Source organism: Dromiciops gliroides, chromosome 2, assembly GCF_019393635.1.
Source record: "Dromiciops gliroides isolate mDroGli1 chromosome 2, mDroGli1.pri, whole genome shotgun sequence".
NCBI classification, from domain to species: domain Eukaryota; kingdom Metazoa; phylum Chordata; class Mammalia; order Microbiotheria; family Microbiotheriidae; genus Dromiciops; species Dromiciops gliroides.
Window position 1 is genome coordinate 303,410,120 of NC_057862.1, and position 14,307 is coordinate 303,424,426.

Consider the following 14,307-nt stretch of genomic DNA (forward strand, 5'->3'; position numbering starts at 1 on the left):
TCCAGCTTATCAATATTCTTTATTTAAGGAGGAAGAGGGCTGCCCCTGTGAGACTTCAGCAAATACTAAAGGTTTCCAGAGACTAAACCTTAGAAGCATTGAAAGGTAAGGGAGAAAAGTCTTCAGATGCAAACATTTCCTACCCTAATGAGGCAGGGCAACTAGGTGCTGCATTGGATAGAGTGCCAGGCCTGGAATCAGAAAGACTCATCTTCCTGAGTTCAAATCTGGACTCAGACTCTTATTAACTGTGTGACCCTGGGCAAATCACTTAACACTGTTTGCCTCAGTTTCCTTATCTGTAAAACGAGATGGAGAAGAAAATGGCAAACCACTCCAGTACCTTTGCCAAGAAAACCCTAGATGGGCTTATGAATAGTTAGATACAACTAAAACAATTGAACAATAGCAGCCCCAATAAGGGTGAGAGACTGAATACCTTAATTGCATATGAAGGGTCCAGCTAGGTGATGAATATGTACTGGGAGAGAGAAGGAAGGTCTTCTGAGCTCTTTTTACCAAAGGTCCTGTGTCTATCACACCTATTTCGTTATACTTGAGGGCCTATGAACCAAAGGACTCATATGCATGTGTGACTCCTAAATAAGTGAAGTGGGAAGAAAGAAAGAAGACATCACCTGCCTCCCTTTCTTCCATCCACTTTTTTTTGGGGAGGTGGGGCAATGAGGGTTAAGTGACTTGCCCAGGGTCACACAGCTAGCAAGTGTCAAGTGTCTAAGGCCAGATTTGAACTTAGGTCTGCCTGAATCCAGGGCTGGTGCTTTATCCATTGTACCACCTAGCTGCCCCCTCTTCCATCCACTTTCTTTCTTTCTTTTTTTTTTTTTGCAGGGCTATGGGGGGTTAAGTGACTTGCCCAGGGTCACATAGCCAGTAAGTGTCAAGTGTCTGAGGCCGGATTTGAACTCAGGAACTCCTGAATCCAGGGCCAGTGCTTTATCCACTGCACCACCTAGCTGCCCCTTCCATCCACTTTCAACAGCAAAAAGGTGTGGTTTGGTTTAAGGGGTATTAGGGAAAGGGCTTAGAATCTGTTGATTTCATTAGTATGAAGAACTCCAGCATCAGGAAACTCCTTCTACCAATGCAGGTTAGCACATTCTCTGCAACTTATAGTGTTAGAGAGCTGTTGATATCCTGACAAGTTAAGTGACTTGCTCAAGGTCACACAGCTATGCTGTGTCAGAGGTTGAACTTGAACTCAGCTCTCCCTGGCCTTAAGGCTAGGGTTCTATTTACTACATTTCCCATCAGTATAGTGCTTTATGGTTTGTAGAGTGCTCACCATGTATTATCCTATTTGATCCTCATGACAACCCAACGAGGAAAGTTGCCAAGTCTACACGCAAACCCAGTTTTTCTGTTACCAAGCTGAGTCCTCTACAATACCAAGGCTTGCTAGAATCTGGGATTGTGAGCTAGAGGAGTTGTAATTCTATATCCAAGGCTATAGGGCCAGATGGCTGCCAAGAATTCCTAGGACCACTTAAGAAGTGTTAGGATATAGATTTATTACTGGTGTTATAGGTGTTGTGGTAAAAATTAGCCACTGGGTATGTGGACTGAAAAAGAATTTGGATTCAGAAATAATTTGAGGTTGGTGGCTGAGTTATTGTGAAACACAGTATTGTGAGTGTGAAGAAGAGAGAACTAGAGCATGTGAGGGGGATTGGGGGACTGTAGGAGCTTGAGAACCCTAACAGTGTGTTAACACATGTGAAGTAGGGACAGGGTACTGTGTATAGGAAAGAGAGAGATTGGGAGTGAGCAGAGTAGATGGGTTGAGTACATTAGAGAAAAAGATACTGTATCAATTAAGATTGAGGGCTATAGCCTAGCAGGTGTGCAGAGACTTGATGAGGGTGAGAGCTATCTGTGTGGGTGGTGGTAGAAGGAGGCTGTAGGTCAGGGAGTTTTTATATTGTGGCTTCTGGTGCCGTCTTCCTACACAGTGATGTCAATAATAGGGAGCCATGATGGAATAGGTATTCCAGGATAGCAAAGCAATGCTATGTATGGAGTCTCGCATATTATGAAAACAGTCACTAGGGTAAGGATCAGAGTGGTGGCTTTAGTGTCCTTTGTCTTTCCTGATCTCCTTATGTTGGTCTTGGTTCGACCCCTCAGGGAGGTTATTATCTGAGAGTTGAAGAAGATGATGACAGTCAGGGGGAGGATGAAGCCTACCACACTCAGCTCAATAATCTTGATAGAATACCATACTTTATGGGGGAATTGAAGGATATAGGCAGAGACGTTCAGATCTGGGACAGTTTCTACTGATTGAAACAGAAAAGGGGGGATACTTAGGAGGCCACCCAAGAACCAGATGAAAGCACAGATGATCTGGGCTTGTCTCTGGCTGTGTTGTATCTGGCTGGTCATGGTGTGGACCAGAGCAAAATACTGGTCCCTGCTGATGGCTACCACCAAGAAGATGCTTATGAACAGGTTGGCCTTGATGACTCCATTAATGATGTAGCAAAGAGCATGGCCAAATGGCCAAGTGAACCTCTCCTGTACACTTTCTGCCCAGAAGGGCAAACCAATGACAAACACCAAGTCCTTCTTTCCTCAAACCACTTCTCTTCCAAACTTTTCTATTAGTGTTCTGAAAGATGGCATAATAAGGAAGGAAATTACCTGCCTTTCCTAAATTCCACCCCCAAACAATATAAAATAATGCCACAAAGTGAACTTTGAATTGCAGAAATAATTAAAAGTCAGGGTAAATCAGCTGTCCACCTAAGACAACTTGGGAGGACTTTAGGAAAGACCTGACCTCCAGGGGTGGTAGTTAGATCTGATTGTAGTGCAAATACCTCTGGGAAGATACCTCTAATCAACAAACAACAGGCTCTGGGGGCATCTGTGGCAGCCTTAGCTTCAGGAACTTTCACTTCATGGGTGGTGTGGGGCTTAGACAGCTGATCAGGGGAAGATTATAGGTCCTCCAAGGTACTGAATGCTAGGCCCAGATGTGCTGACCTGACCTGGTTCTGGGCCAGTGAGTGTTCAAGGGCAGGGATTCTGCTGGCTATGGAAACTTGTGGAGTGCCTGGTTTTGGTTCCAGGGCAGAGGTGAGTTGAAGCTTTTCGTAGTGGGAGGGACTACAAGGAACAAGTTTGTGGTGATAGCTTTGCAGATGTGGCTCAGGGATGGAGAGGAATACCTGAAGTCAGGTCTCTGATATAGCTCAGAAAATAATAGCACAAAAAACCTGAAGCCTGAAATATTATCTCCCATACCTTGGGACTGGAGTCCAACTTTTTTTTTTTTTTTGCAAAGCATTGAGGGTTAAGTGACTTGCCCAGGGTCACACAGCTAGTAAGTGTCAAGTGTCTGCAGCCGGGTTTGAATTCAGGTCTTCCTGAATCCAGGGCTGGTGCTTTATCCACTGCCACCTAGGTGCCCCTAGAGTCCAGAGATAGAACCCAATCATAGATAGCTTCTGTGGTGGTATCTGGGTTCAAACTCAGAAGAAGATAGTAAAATTGAAACAGCTACTATCTCAAAGAAAAAAGGGAAATTGTCACAAGCTCAAAAAGAGTTTTTGGAGGAGTTTTAAAAGGATTTTAAAAATCAAACAAGAGAGGTTGAGGAAAAATTAGGAAAAAATAAGAGTAATGCAAGAAAATCAAGAAAATTATGAAAATAAAGTCAACCAATTGGAACACCAGATAAAAAACTTACACACAAAAAACTCCTTAAAAATTAGAAGTGGGCAAGAGCAAGCTAATGATTTCATAAGATACCAAGAAATAATAAAACAAAATCAAAAGAATGAAAAAGATAAAAGAGAATGTGAAACATCTCATTAGAAAAGCTACTGACTTGGAGAACAGAGTAAGGAGAGACAATATAAGAGTTGTTGGACTACTTGAAAATTATGATCAAAAAAAGTCTAAATACTATGCTTCAAGAGATTATTAAGGAAAATTGCCCTCAAGTTGTAGAATGAGAGGGTAAAGTAGAAATAGAAAAAAATTTATTGATCACCACCTGAAAGAAACCCCAAGATGAACACTCACAGGAACATCATAGCTAAGTTTCAAAGCTCCCAAGTCAAGGAGAAAATACTACAAGAAATTAGAAACCCCCCCAATTTAAATACTATGGAGTTATGGCCAGGATAACACAAGATTTAGCAGCTTCTTCATTAAAATACTTAAGGGCATGGAAAAACATATTCTGAAAAGCAAAGGAGCTAGGCTTGCAATCAAGATTAATTTAGCCAGCAAAGCTGTGTGTTATCCTGAATGGAAAAAATGGACATTTAATGAGCAAAGGGCTTTCAGGTATTTGTGAAGAAAAGACCAGAGCTAAATGGAAAATTTGACCTACTAGACTTAGGAGAAACTTAATAAGGTTAAAAACATAAAAGACCAGTTATAAAGGACTTAATAAAGCCAAAATCTTTACTTCTTATATGGGAAAGTTTTATCAGTAACTCTTAAGAATGTTATCATTAATTGGGTAGCTTGAAAGAATATGCATAAATTGAAGGCTTGGGGTTTAGTTGAATATGTTGCGATGACCCTAAAAAATAAAATTGGATAGAGAGAGGTAAAATGGAGCAATTATCTTGTACAAATGAGGTATGAATGGAAGAACTATTATAGAGGAGGCAGGAGAGGGTAGAGGGCTGGTAGTGCTAGAACCTTAATCTCTTCAAAACTGGGTTAAGGAAGGAATAACATATACATCTTGAAGGGTACAAAAGTCTCTTAACTTATGGAGAAAAAGGAAGGCTAGGGGATAGTATAAGGGAGGGACTCTTAGAAGGGGTGCAGATAGGGAGTCAATTATATGGTTGAGGAGGGATGGGGTAAAAAGGGAGAGAAGGATAAATGGTGATGAAAAATAGGATGTAGGGAAATGCACAACTGGTAATTATAACTTTGAATGTGAATGGGATGAACTCACCCATAAGCCAGAAAGAGATAGAAGAATGCATTAAAAAACAGAAGCCAACAATATATTATTTACAAGAGACACATTTAAAAATGAGAGATACCTGTTACTGCTAAGAGTGCCACCCTCCTCCTAGTGATCCAGGTTTGCAATCTTAGTATCATCTGTGACTCTACTCTTACTCATCTCATATATCCAATTTGTTGTAAGATCTTGTCATTTTTTATCTTCATATCTTCTGGCTATATCTCCTCTCCACTTACAGAGATACCTCTCCAGTTCAAGTCCTCATCCCTGGACAATTTCAAAAGCCTATATTTGTCTTTACTACCTCTTCTCCCTCTCTCCCATTACTGTGAACTCCTTGAGGACAGGTTCCTTTTGCTTCTTTTTGTATACCAAGCAATTAGCACAGTAACTGGTGTATAGTATTTATGGACTTATTGACCCTACCTCAAGCCTCTCCCCACTCAAGTTTTCCTCGACACATCTTCCAAGTTGATTTCCTAAAGATTGGGTCTGGCCACATTGATCCTTCTACTCAATAAATTCCAGGAGATCCCTACTACCTCTAGGATCAAACATAAACTTTGCTTGATATTTAAATATTTTTACAATCTGGTCCCTTAATACATTCCCAGTCTTCTTACTGTGGCACCTATGTTATTAATGTTGTTTTGGAATTAAGAGACTCAAATTGTCACTATCTCAGAGTTCACAAGTTGGCAAGATAATAGCAATAATAGCTAACATTTATTAAGCAGCCACTATGTGCCATGCACCACGGTAAACACTACAATTATTCTCATTTGATCCTCACAACTATCCTGGAAGGTCAGTGTTATTTTGGTCTCTATTTTATCAATGAGGAAACTGGGCCAACAGAGGTTAAGTGACTTGTTCAGGATCACACAGCTAATAAGTATCTGAGACTGGATTTGAACTCAGGTCTCCCTGATTCCAGGGAAGATGCTCTATTCACTGAACCATCTAGATATGTTTTGAATTTGGGTTTCTAGCATTTTGCTTTTGGAGAATTCTGGGAGAGAGAAAATCTAGAAAAAAGGAATACATTATCATCATCTTGGAACTATGTGAGTTCTCTTGCTCCTCCTTTTTGAGATTTGGATGCGTTGCTGCTGTTGTTGCTGCTTTAACTGGACAAAGTGATGAAATATCAAAGAGATGGCTGAGGGCTGACAGTTATAGTTGAGATAATGGGAGCATCTTGCTGACACATCTTCCCATTTTCCTTTTCTGTGTTGAGGAAGGAAGTAGCAACTCCTTTGAATTTTTCTCTCCTTTGTTCCCTTCAGGGAATGAAGTAAAGGGTGGGGTGGGATGGGGATAGGGTATAAAAAGATGATTTGGTTTTTGTAGCAGCTAGCATAAGCCTGACTTTTTCCTATCCAAATAAACCATTTCAATGGTTGCTCACTGTATTTTTGTTGCTATTTTGTACCTTCCACCCCTTTATATAAAAGAAAAACTAAAGTTTTTCTCCCCAAATTCACTATTCCTTGCCTCTTTGATTAATACCAAAATAAAGGTTTGGATTTCTGTAGAGGAAGAAAGTCCTGCTTTAATGGGGCTGGAGTTTGTGGGGGGAAGATGAGCAGAGTGTGACTCCACTTGAAAGTCATAAATCCAGTGAAGGCAACATTGAAATGGTACCAGGACTGGTAAATGCAGAGAAAGATTACTAACATAAATATAAATTTACTCTTATACCTAGAAGAGATGAGCCCATGAGGCAAAAAGGAGGCAAACTAGGGAAAAGGGTATCCATGCTACTTATTGTTGCTCCATGTGGGGTATCTACCTTCCCCATTCAGAAGTACATGTGATTACCCTGATTAAACCTTTCAAGTAGTAGTCAATTCCTCAATAAAATACTACTTGCATGAGGAATCACCTCCTAACAGTTTTACATTACACATTACTCCTATCCCCAATATCTAAGGATGCGATGACACTGGTCTTCCTTCAGTTCCTTACACATGATGCCTCATCTCCTGCTTCTGCACCTTTGTACTGGCTGTTCCCCATGCCTGAACTGCCCTCCTTCTTCATTTCCACCTCTTGGAATTCCTAATTTCTTTCAAGATCCGGATCAAGTACCAACTTCTACATGAAGATTTTTCCTATCCCTCTTTGTGTTGGTGGCTTCCATCTGTGGATTACCTCCAGTTTATTCTGTATATTGCTTGTATGTACATAGTTGTTTTTGTTACTGTTTTTATGTTATCTCTTCCTGAGGCCAAGCTCCTTGAGAATAGGGAGTGTCTTTTGCCTTTCTTTGTATTCCCAGCACTTAGCACACGGTCAAAGTAAATGGTGTCTTTGCTTCAACAAAAAATGCAGCTTTGAATATTTTTGTATATGTGATCTTTCCCTCTTTTTCAGGGTTTTTTTTTTTTTTTTTGGTTCCAAACTGATTTCCAGAATGCCTAGACGAATGGATAGCTTTATCACCTGTGTACTAATGTGACTAACCTACCACAACCCCTTCAACAATTGCAATTTTCCTTTTGTTTGTTATTTTTGCCACTCTCTTGGACTTGAGGTGGAACTTCGTGGTTGTTTGTGCATTTCTCTTTTTATTAGTGATTTAAAGCATTTTATCATAGGTTTGTTGATTGGTCTTCTCAAACCATCTGTTCATGTGCTTTGATGATTCATCTGTTTGGAAATGGCTCTTGTTCTTATACAGGTTTTCCCTAAAGTCTTAGTGTAGTTGTAAGCCATTAAAGCTTAAAATTGTATTGACTATGGATATACCCTGTATATTTGAATAAATATTCCATATATCTTGGATATCATACCTATACCAGAGAAACTTGCTGCAAATAAAATTTTCCCTTTCAACTATTTCCCTCCAAATTTTTATCTTTACTGACTTTGTTTCTGTGAAATTTTCTCAATTCTATCTAATAAAAACTATCAATTTTATATTCTATGATCATATCCCTTATTTAGTCAAGAAATTTTATCCTAATTATATTTGTAAAAATAGCTTCTAATCCTCTCTAATTTGTTTTCGATATGACCTTTTATTTCTAGGCCTATGTGTGCAATGTTACTCTAAACCTAATTTTTCCCAAACTGTTTTCCAGTTTTTCCAGTAATTTTTGTTGAAATAATGAGTCCTTGTAAGCCTCAGTATCTAGGGTTTTACAGGTTATTTCCCATTATGTTACTATATTTGCTTCTGGATCTTATATTCTTAATATGTTTTTATGATCAACCATTCTATATTTTGACCTAAAACAAATAGTTTTAATGATCACTGCCATGTAATATAGAGAACTGATATTGCTACACTTCCCTCTTTCCCACTTTTTTATTATTTCCCTCTTTATTCATGATATCTGGGTGAATATTTTTTTATTTTTCCAGTTCTATAAAGTCATACTTTTTAGAAGTTCCATTTTTGTGACACTGAATAAATAACTTAATGGAAGCAAGATTGTAATTTTTCTTTTATTAGCATGGGCCCATCATAAACAATTTATGTCTCTCCAACTATTAAATCTATATTCTTATAAAAAGTGTAATTTTAAAAATATAATTCTTGTGTCTTCATAAATGGATTCACAAATATTTTATATATTTTGTTATTTTAAATTAAATTTCCCCTATTCATCTCATCCTGCTGGGTTTCATTGTTAATATACAGAAAGGCTAATGATTTTGTGAGTTTATTGTATATCCTGCTATTTTGTTGAAATTATTGTTACAATTACTTTTTTAGTTGAATCTCTAGGATTTTCTAAGTAGCCCATCATATCATCTGCAAAATTGCTAATTTTTTCCTCTTTATTTTGAATATTCCCTCAAATTATTTTTCTTATCTCATTGCTCTAACATTTCTAGTACTGTTTAAAGTAATAGAGGTGATGATAAACATCCTTGATTTGCCCATTATCTTATTGGAAAGTCCTTTATAGTTTCTCTGGGGCATCTATGTGGCAGAGTAGATAGAGCACTGGCCCTGAAGTCAGGAGGACCTGAGTTCAAATCTCACTTCAGACACTTAGTAGCTATGTGACCCTGGGCAGGTCACTTAACCCCAATTGCCTCAAACATCCGTGGCCATCACCAGTAATCTTAATGTATATCTTGCCACTGGACCCAGATGGCTCTGTAGGAGTAAGTGAGGTTGGTGACCTTGCACAGCCCTCCTTCACTTATATCCAATCCAGTGCAAGTTATGACATCACCTTAATGTCATGATCCTCTTTGAGAATGAAGGACAAACAACAATTATTTCTTTATATCATATATATTGTCGGATCTTGGTTTTAAATAGTCTATCATCTTTAAGATGATCATTTATTCCTGTTTTTAATGTTTTTGGCCAGATTGATGTTTTGTCAAAGGCCTTTTCTACATCTTGTGATCTAGTTATGTGATTTTTATTGTTTTTGTTATTAATATGGCCCATGATATTTATGGTATTCCTAATATTAAACCAACCCTGAATTCCTGGCATAAATCCAACCTGCTTATACTGTATATATTTTAAATATATTGCTATAGACTCTTTGCTAATAATTTTTTTTTGCATTGATATCAGTCTATAGTTTTATTTCTTTGTTTTGTTTTATCTATTTTTGAAAACAAGTTATACAATGTTAGAATTAATTATTTTGTGAATGTATGATAGAATTCACTTGGAAAACCACCTGGGAATATTTTTGCTGGGGAGTTTCTTTATATCTTGCTCAACATCTTTTTCTGATATTAGTTATTTAAATTCCTTATTTCTTCTTCTGATGTTTATTCTGAATATTTTATATTTATGAAAATATTAATTCATTTAATTTTCCTTATCAATTTTGTTATTATATATTTGGGTAAAGTAGTTTCAAATTTCTTTTATTTCTTTAGTCATTGGAAATTATCTTTTTTCCTTTTTGGCATGGATAATTTTCTTTTCAGAAACTTCAACATATCTATTGATGCTCCCTCAAATACCCTTACCTCCCAGTTCCTCAACTTGCTCATTTCCCATGACCTAACACATCCATCCCATCTCATACTCTTAACCTACTTATTATTTTAGAAGTCAAAAGGCTTCAACTTACCATGTAGATTTTGAAAAATTAAATACTCTGTGGAATGCTTTATAGAGTATGGCTTTTTTTTTTAACTAGTGGAGTAGAAAAAGCTTTGGACCAGGAATCAGAAGATCTAGATTCTAGTCCCCCTCTCTATCACAAACTAACTATTTATTAAACTGAGTCATTTCCCCTTGCTGGATCATAGTTTTCTTATTTGTAAAATGAGAGTGTTAGACTAGCTAATACCTTTTAGTTATATAATTCAATCAATACTTATTTGCTTTAGCCTAAAAAATAGACAACTTTTTTTTAAACAAATAACTCTGAAATAACACCCTTCTTCCTTTCCCCTTGTAAACAAACCCTCTTTCAACCCAGACAGGCAGTAGTGCCCAAGATGTACTTGTTAAATTGAACTAAATTAGTATCAAAACAAATCTGGATCCACAAGTGGGCAGAAAGCAAAAGAATATTTGAACATTTAAGAAGAGAAACAAAATATTTCCAGAGAATTTGGCTCTAATCTCATAATTTAAGATAGCTGAGAATTCAAACTTGGAAAAATTTGTCAGTTACTCACATGTCTTAGGTATGGAATGGACTTAAAGTGCTCCATTAGCTGAGTTTTTAATTTTAAGAGAACAGATCAGGGAGGTGTTTTCCTGTGTTCTGGAGAAAACTTAAAACAAAGTGCTTTTTATATTTCATTTCACAACTTCTGCCCTAAGGATGTCATCAGTGGTCATGGAGAAAAATGAGGAGGCAAAAGAAATAATTTGGAACTTTGAATAATTGAGTTATGTGTATTGGACAGAAGGAGGTGGATTCAAAGATTCCATTATGATTTGTCTTGGTGACCCTTGGAAAAGTCACAATTCTAGTCCCAGCTCTATCATTAATTCCAGTCAGTTTTATGGTTCTAGACCTTTTCTTAAGTCCTAATGGCAGTTTTTGACATAGATTGGTGGTTCTTGGTATACAGAGAGTTGGCACATGTTTCTTCATAGCTCCTCTGCTTGCTCTGAATGAGTTTTATGAGTGGAATAGCAGTATTAATTGACATTTTCCTTGAAGAGGTGATGTTTTGAGTTGAACACAGGGTATTTTCTTGCCAGGAAGCAATCAGTGCCATACTTTAATTCCTCACCAAAACTGTTGAATAAAAGATATAGCCAGAATTACTGATTTTTACAAATCTCTATATCTGTAAAATATACTACATTTTTTAACCTTATCTAGCAGTTATGCAGGTCTTTTAGAAACTAGTCTGAATGTATCAAGTTGAAATGTCCAAGAGCCATATGCCTCATGTCTCTGAGATTTGGGTTGTAAGTTCATTTATCTTAGGTTTCCCCAACCATGATGATTTCTTTCTGAAAAGCAAAATTCTGGTCTCTTCCAGATACCTATGGCTTCAACTTCTATGTGGATACCTTTCAAATCTTGTCATCAAGACTTTAAGTTAGGAGAGACCAGGGTTTGAATCTTGGCCCTGACTGTTCTTCTTTTTCTTCGTCTGTAAAGTAGGGATAATAATACTTGTAGTACCTAGCTCCCAGGATTGTTGTGAGTAAAGTGTTTTGTATTTGTGTATGTCGTGTGTATGTATACACTCATAAATATTCTGGGCTTTCTGGGTTGGAGTATTGGTTAGAAACTGATTATATAAAATATATATATATATATATATATATATATATAAACACACACATAGTTACAAATATACAACTCTCTCTCCACACCCACATATTTACCCACACTCACATATGTGTGTGTGTGTGTGTGTGTGTATGGGTGTGGAGAGAGAGATGTTTTGCAAACTTAGGCTAAGATAGTGGTCAGAAACCAGCTTTCCTATATATATACACACATACACATATATATTTGTATCTATGTGTGTGTGTGTACATATATATATACACACACACACACACACACACACACACACACACATATATATATATGCTGGAGTGGGTGATGGGAGAGACATATTAGAGGCACCAATGTGAAGATCTATCGACTGAAAAGGAGGTGGGTTGGTCATGTAGTGAGTATCCACTCAATATTAAAAGACCTATTCTATAAAAGATTTATGGACAAGAATTTCCCAGGATAAGACATCCATGAGAATCCATCTACATTGGTGTGGGTACTCCCTCTATCCTTGTATCTTGATCCAAAAAGCCCATCAAAGTGTGATATATGTCTCAAAGCCGGTTTGCATGGGATTCTCTTCATTGGTGGAGACTGATTATTCACTGCTCCATGCCTGTGTAAAAGCTGAGTTAGCAAAAACTTGAGGGAGAAGAAATCCTGGTCTTTTGGGTTCTAATTTCAAGAGATAAGATACATAGTTCCATGTTTTTACCAGGTCCCAGAAGGAAGAGAGACTCTGGGAAAGAAGCTGAAATGTAGAATAGATAGTACCTCTATCATGTCCGTTTCCCCAGCTTAGTGTAAATAGTAATTTTTTTTTTTTTATGTTTTGGCCAGAAATCCTGAGGGTCTTCCCCTCCCAGATTTATTTATTTATTTATTTGTTTATTTATTTTCTACTCAGTAAAAAAGGCCATTCTTTGCCTCATTTCTTACCTAGCTTTAATCACTGAAAGGGTATTACCTCAGGCAAACTGAGACCTGGGAAAGGCCTTAGCTTAAAAAGGCAAAGGTCTCCCACTGCATGTAGGGTCATCTGATGGACCCAGATGGCTCTGGAGGAGAGAGTGAGTCTGGTGACTTTGCACAGCCCTGCCTCACTTAAACCCAACTCACTGCAACTCATAATATAACCTCTGTATGTCATGGTCCTCTTTGAGAATGAAGTATAAACAATGACCATCTCCAACTTAATACACTAAAGATTTCAGGGGATTTCCCTGGTGAGAGCTGAAACTCTCTTGGTTGAGCTTAATTGTCTAGCTCCAACTGAAGAGCTCATTCCCTCTGTATTATCTGATATATTATTATATGTGTCCCTTCTCTGATTTATGCTATATGTGTTCATTTTGGAAGTGGTATTTGCTGGAAAGGGAGTCAATTGGCTCTTCTCAGCAGTGCAGTGATTCAAAATAATTTCAAAGAACTCATGATAGAAAATGTTCTCCACACCCAGAAAAAAGAACTGTGGATTCTGAATGCAGATTGAACCATACTGTTTCCACTTCTTGGCTGTTTATTTTCCCTCTTTTATGAGGTTTTCCTCTTGTGTTCTGCTTCTTCTTTCACAATATGACTAATGCAGAAATATGTTTAATGTGATTGTACATATATAACCTATATCAGATTGCTTTCTGTCTTATGTCTTGGTGCGCACTGGCCTGGGGCTCCGCAAACTGCATGGTGTTCCACCCACTGGTTGTAGCTGGTTCCATGGCACTGGCACCTCATGTCATCAACACTCGCCAACACCTAAATGGGCCTGGCAAAATTATAATGATTGGAAGCCTAGTGAGGGCAGTCATGTGACTGTCAGAGTGGCCATCCCATTGGCTGGGGCTGTATGGGGTTTTTCTGGGATTGGGGGAGGAGAATTGGGTATTCTAGCAGGACGCTGGAAGGTGACAGGAGTTCTGCTGCATATTCTCAGCTGATTCCTGTGCGGTGGTATCTTTTCAGGTTGTATAATTTCCCTCTCCCCATTTTATTTCCTCTGCCTTGATCCTACCGATCCTGTTTGTATTTTGTTTTTATTTTTAAGTTCATTCTTGTTAAAATAAATCCTGTTCTGTATTGAGGGAGGCTGCCAGTCTCCTTCCTTGCCCCAATATTGCGGCAAGCTGCTTAGCTAACACTCCCCAATTAAAAATTGGTCCCCACAAGTAACTAGGAAGATTGAGGTGCACCCTCAGAGGAAGATGTCAACATCAGGGCCCCTATATCTAAAGCTTCCAAGAAAAATATGAATTGGTCTCAGACCATAGAGTTGCTCAAAAAGGACTTTGAAGATAAAGTTAAAGAGGTAGAGGAAAAAATGGAAAAAGAAATGAGGGTGATGCAGGAAAGACATGAGAAAAAGTCAATAGCTTGAAAAGTAAAATTGGCCAAATGGAAAAGGAGGTACAAAAGCTCTCTGATGAAAATAATTGCCTAAGAATTAGGATTGAACAAATGGAAGCCAGTGACTTTATGAGAAACCAAGACACAATAAAGCAAATCCAAATGAATAAAAAAATAGAGGGCAATGTGAAATATCTTCTGGAAAAAACTGCTGACCTGGAAAATAGGTCCAGGAGAGATCATTTGAAAATTATTGGTCTACCTGAAAACCATGATCAAGGAAAGAGCTTAGACATCATCTTCCAAGAT

The 14,307-nt window shown here is 37.9% G+C and overlaps 1 protein-coding gene across 1 annotated transcript; it reads right to left on the bottom strand.

Annotated features, from left to right (window-relative positions):
* Positions 1 to 1,937: 1,937 nt before the first annotated feature.
* BDKRB1 (bradykinin receptor B1) lies at positions 1,938 to 6,985 on the bottom strand. Its single transcript, XM_043980690.1, is given in 3 exon segments — positions 1,938 to 2,030; positions 2,032 to 2,589; positions 6,935 to 6,985. Coding segments are annotated over 3 exon segments (702 nt in total).
* Between the last annotated feature and the right edge of the window lie 7,322 nt (positions 6,986 to 14,307).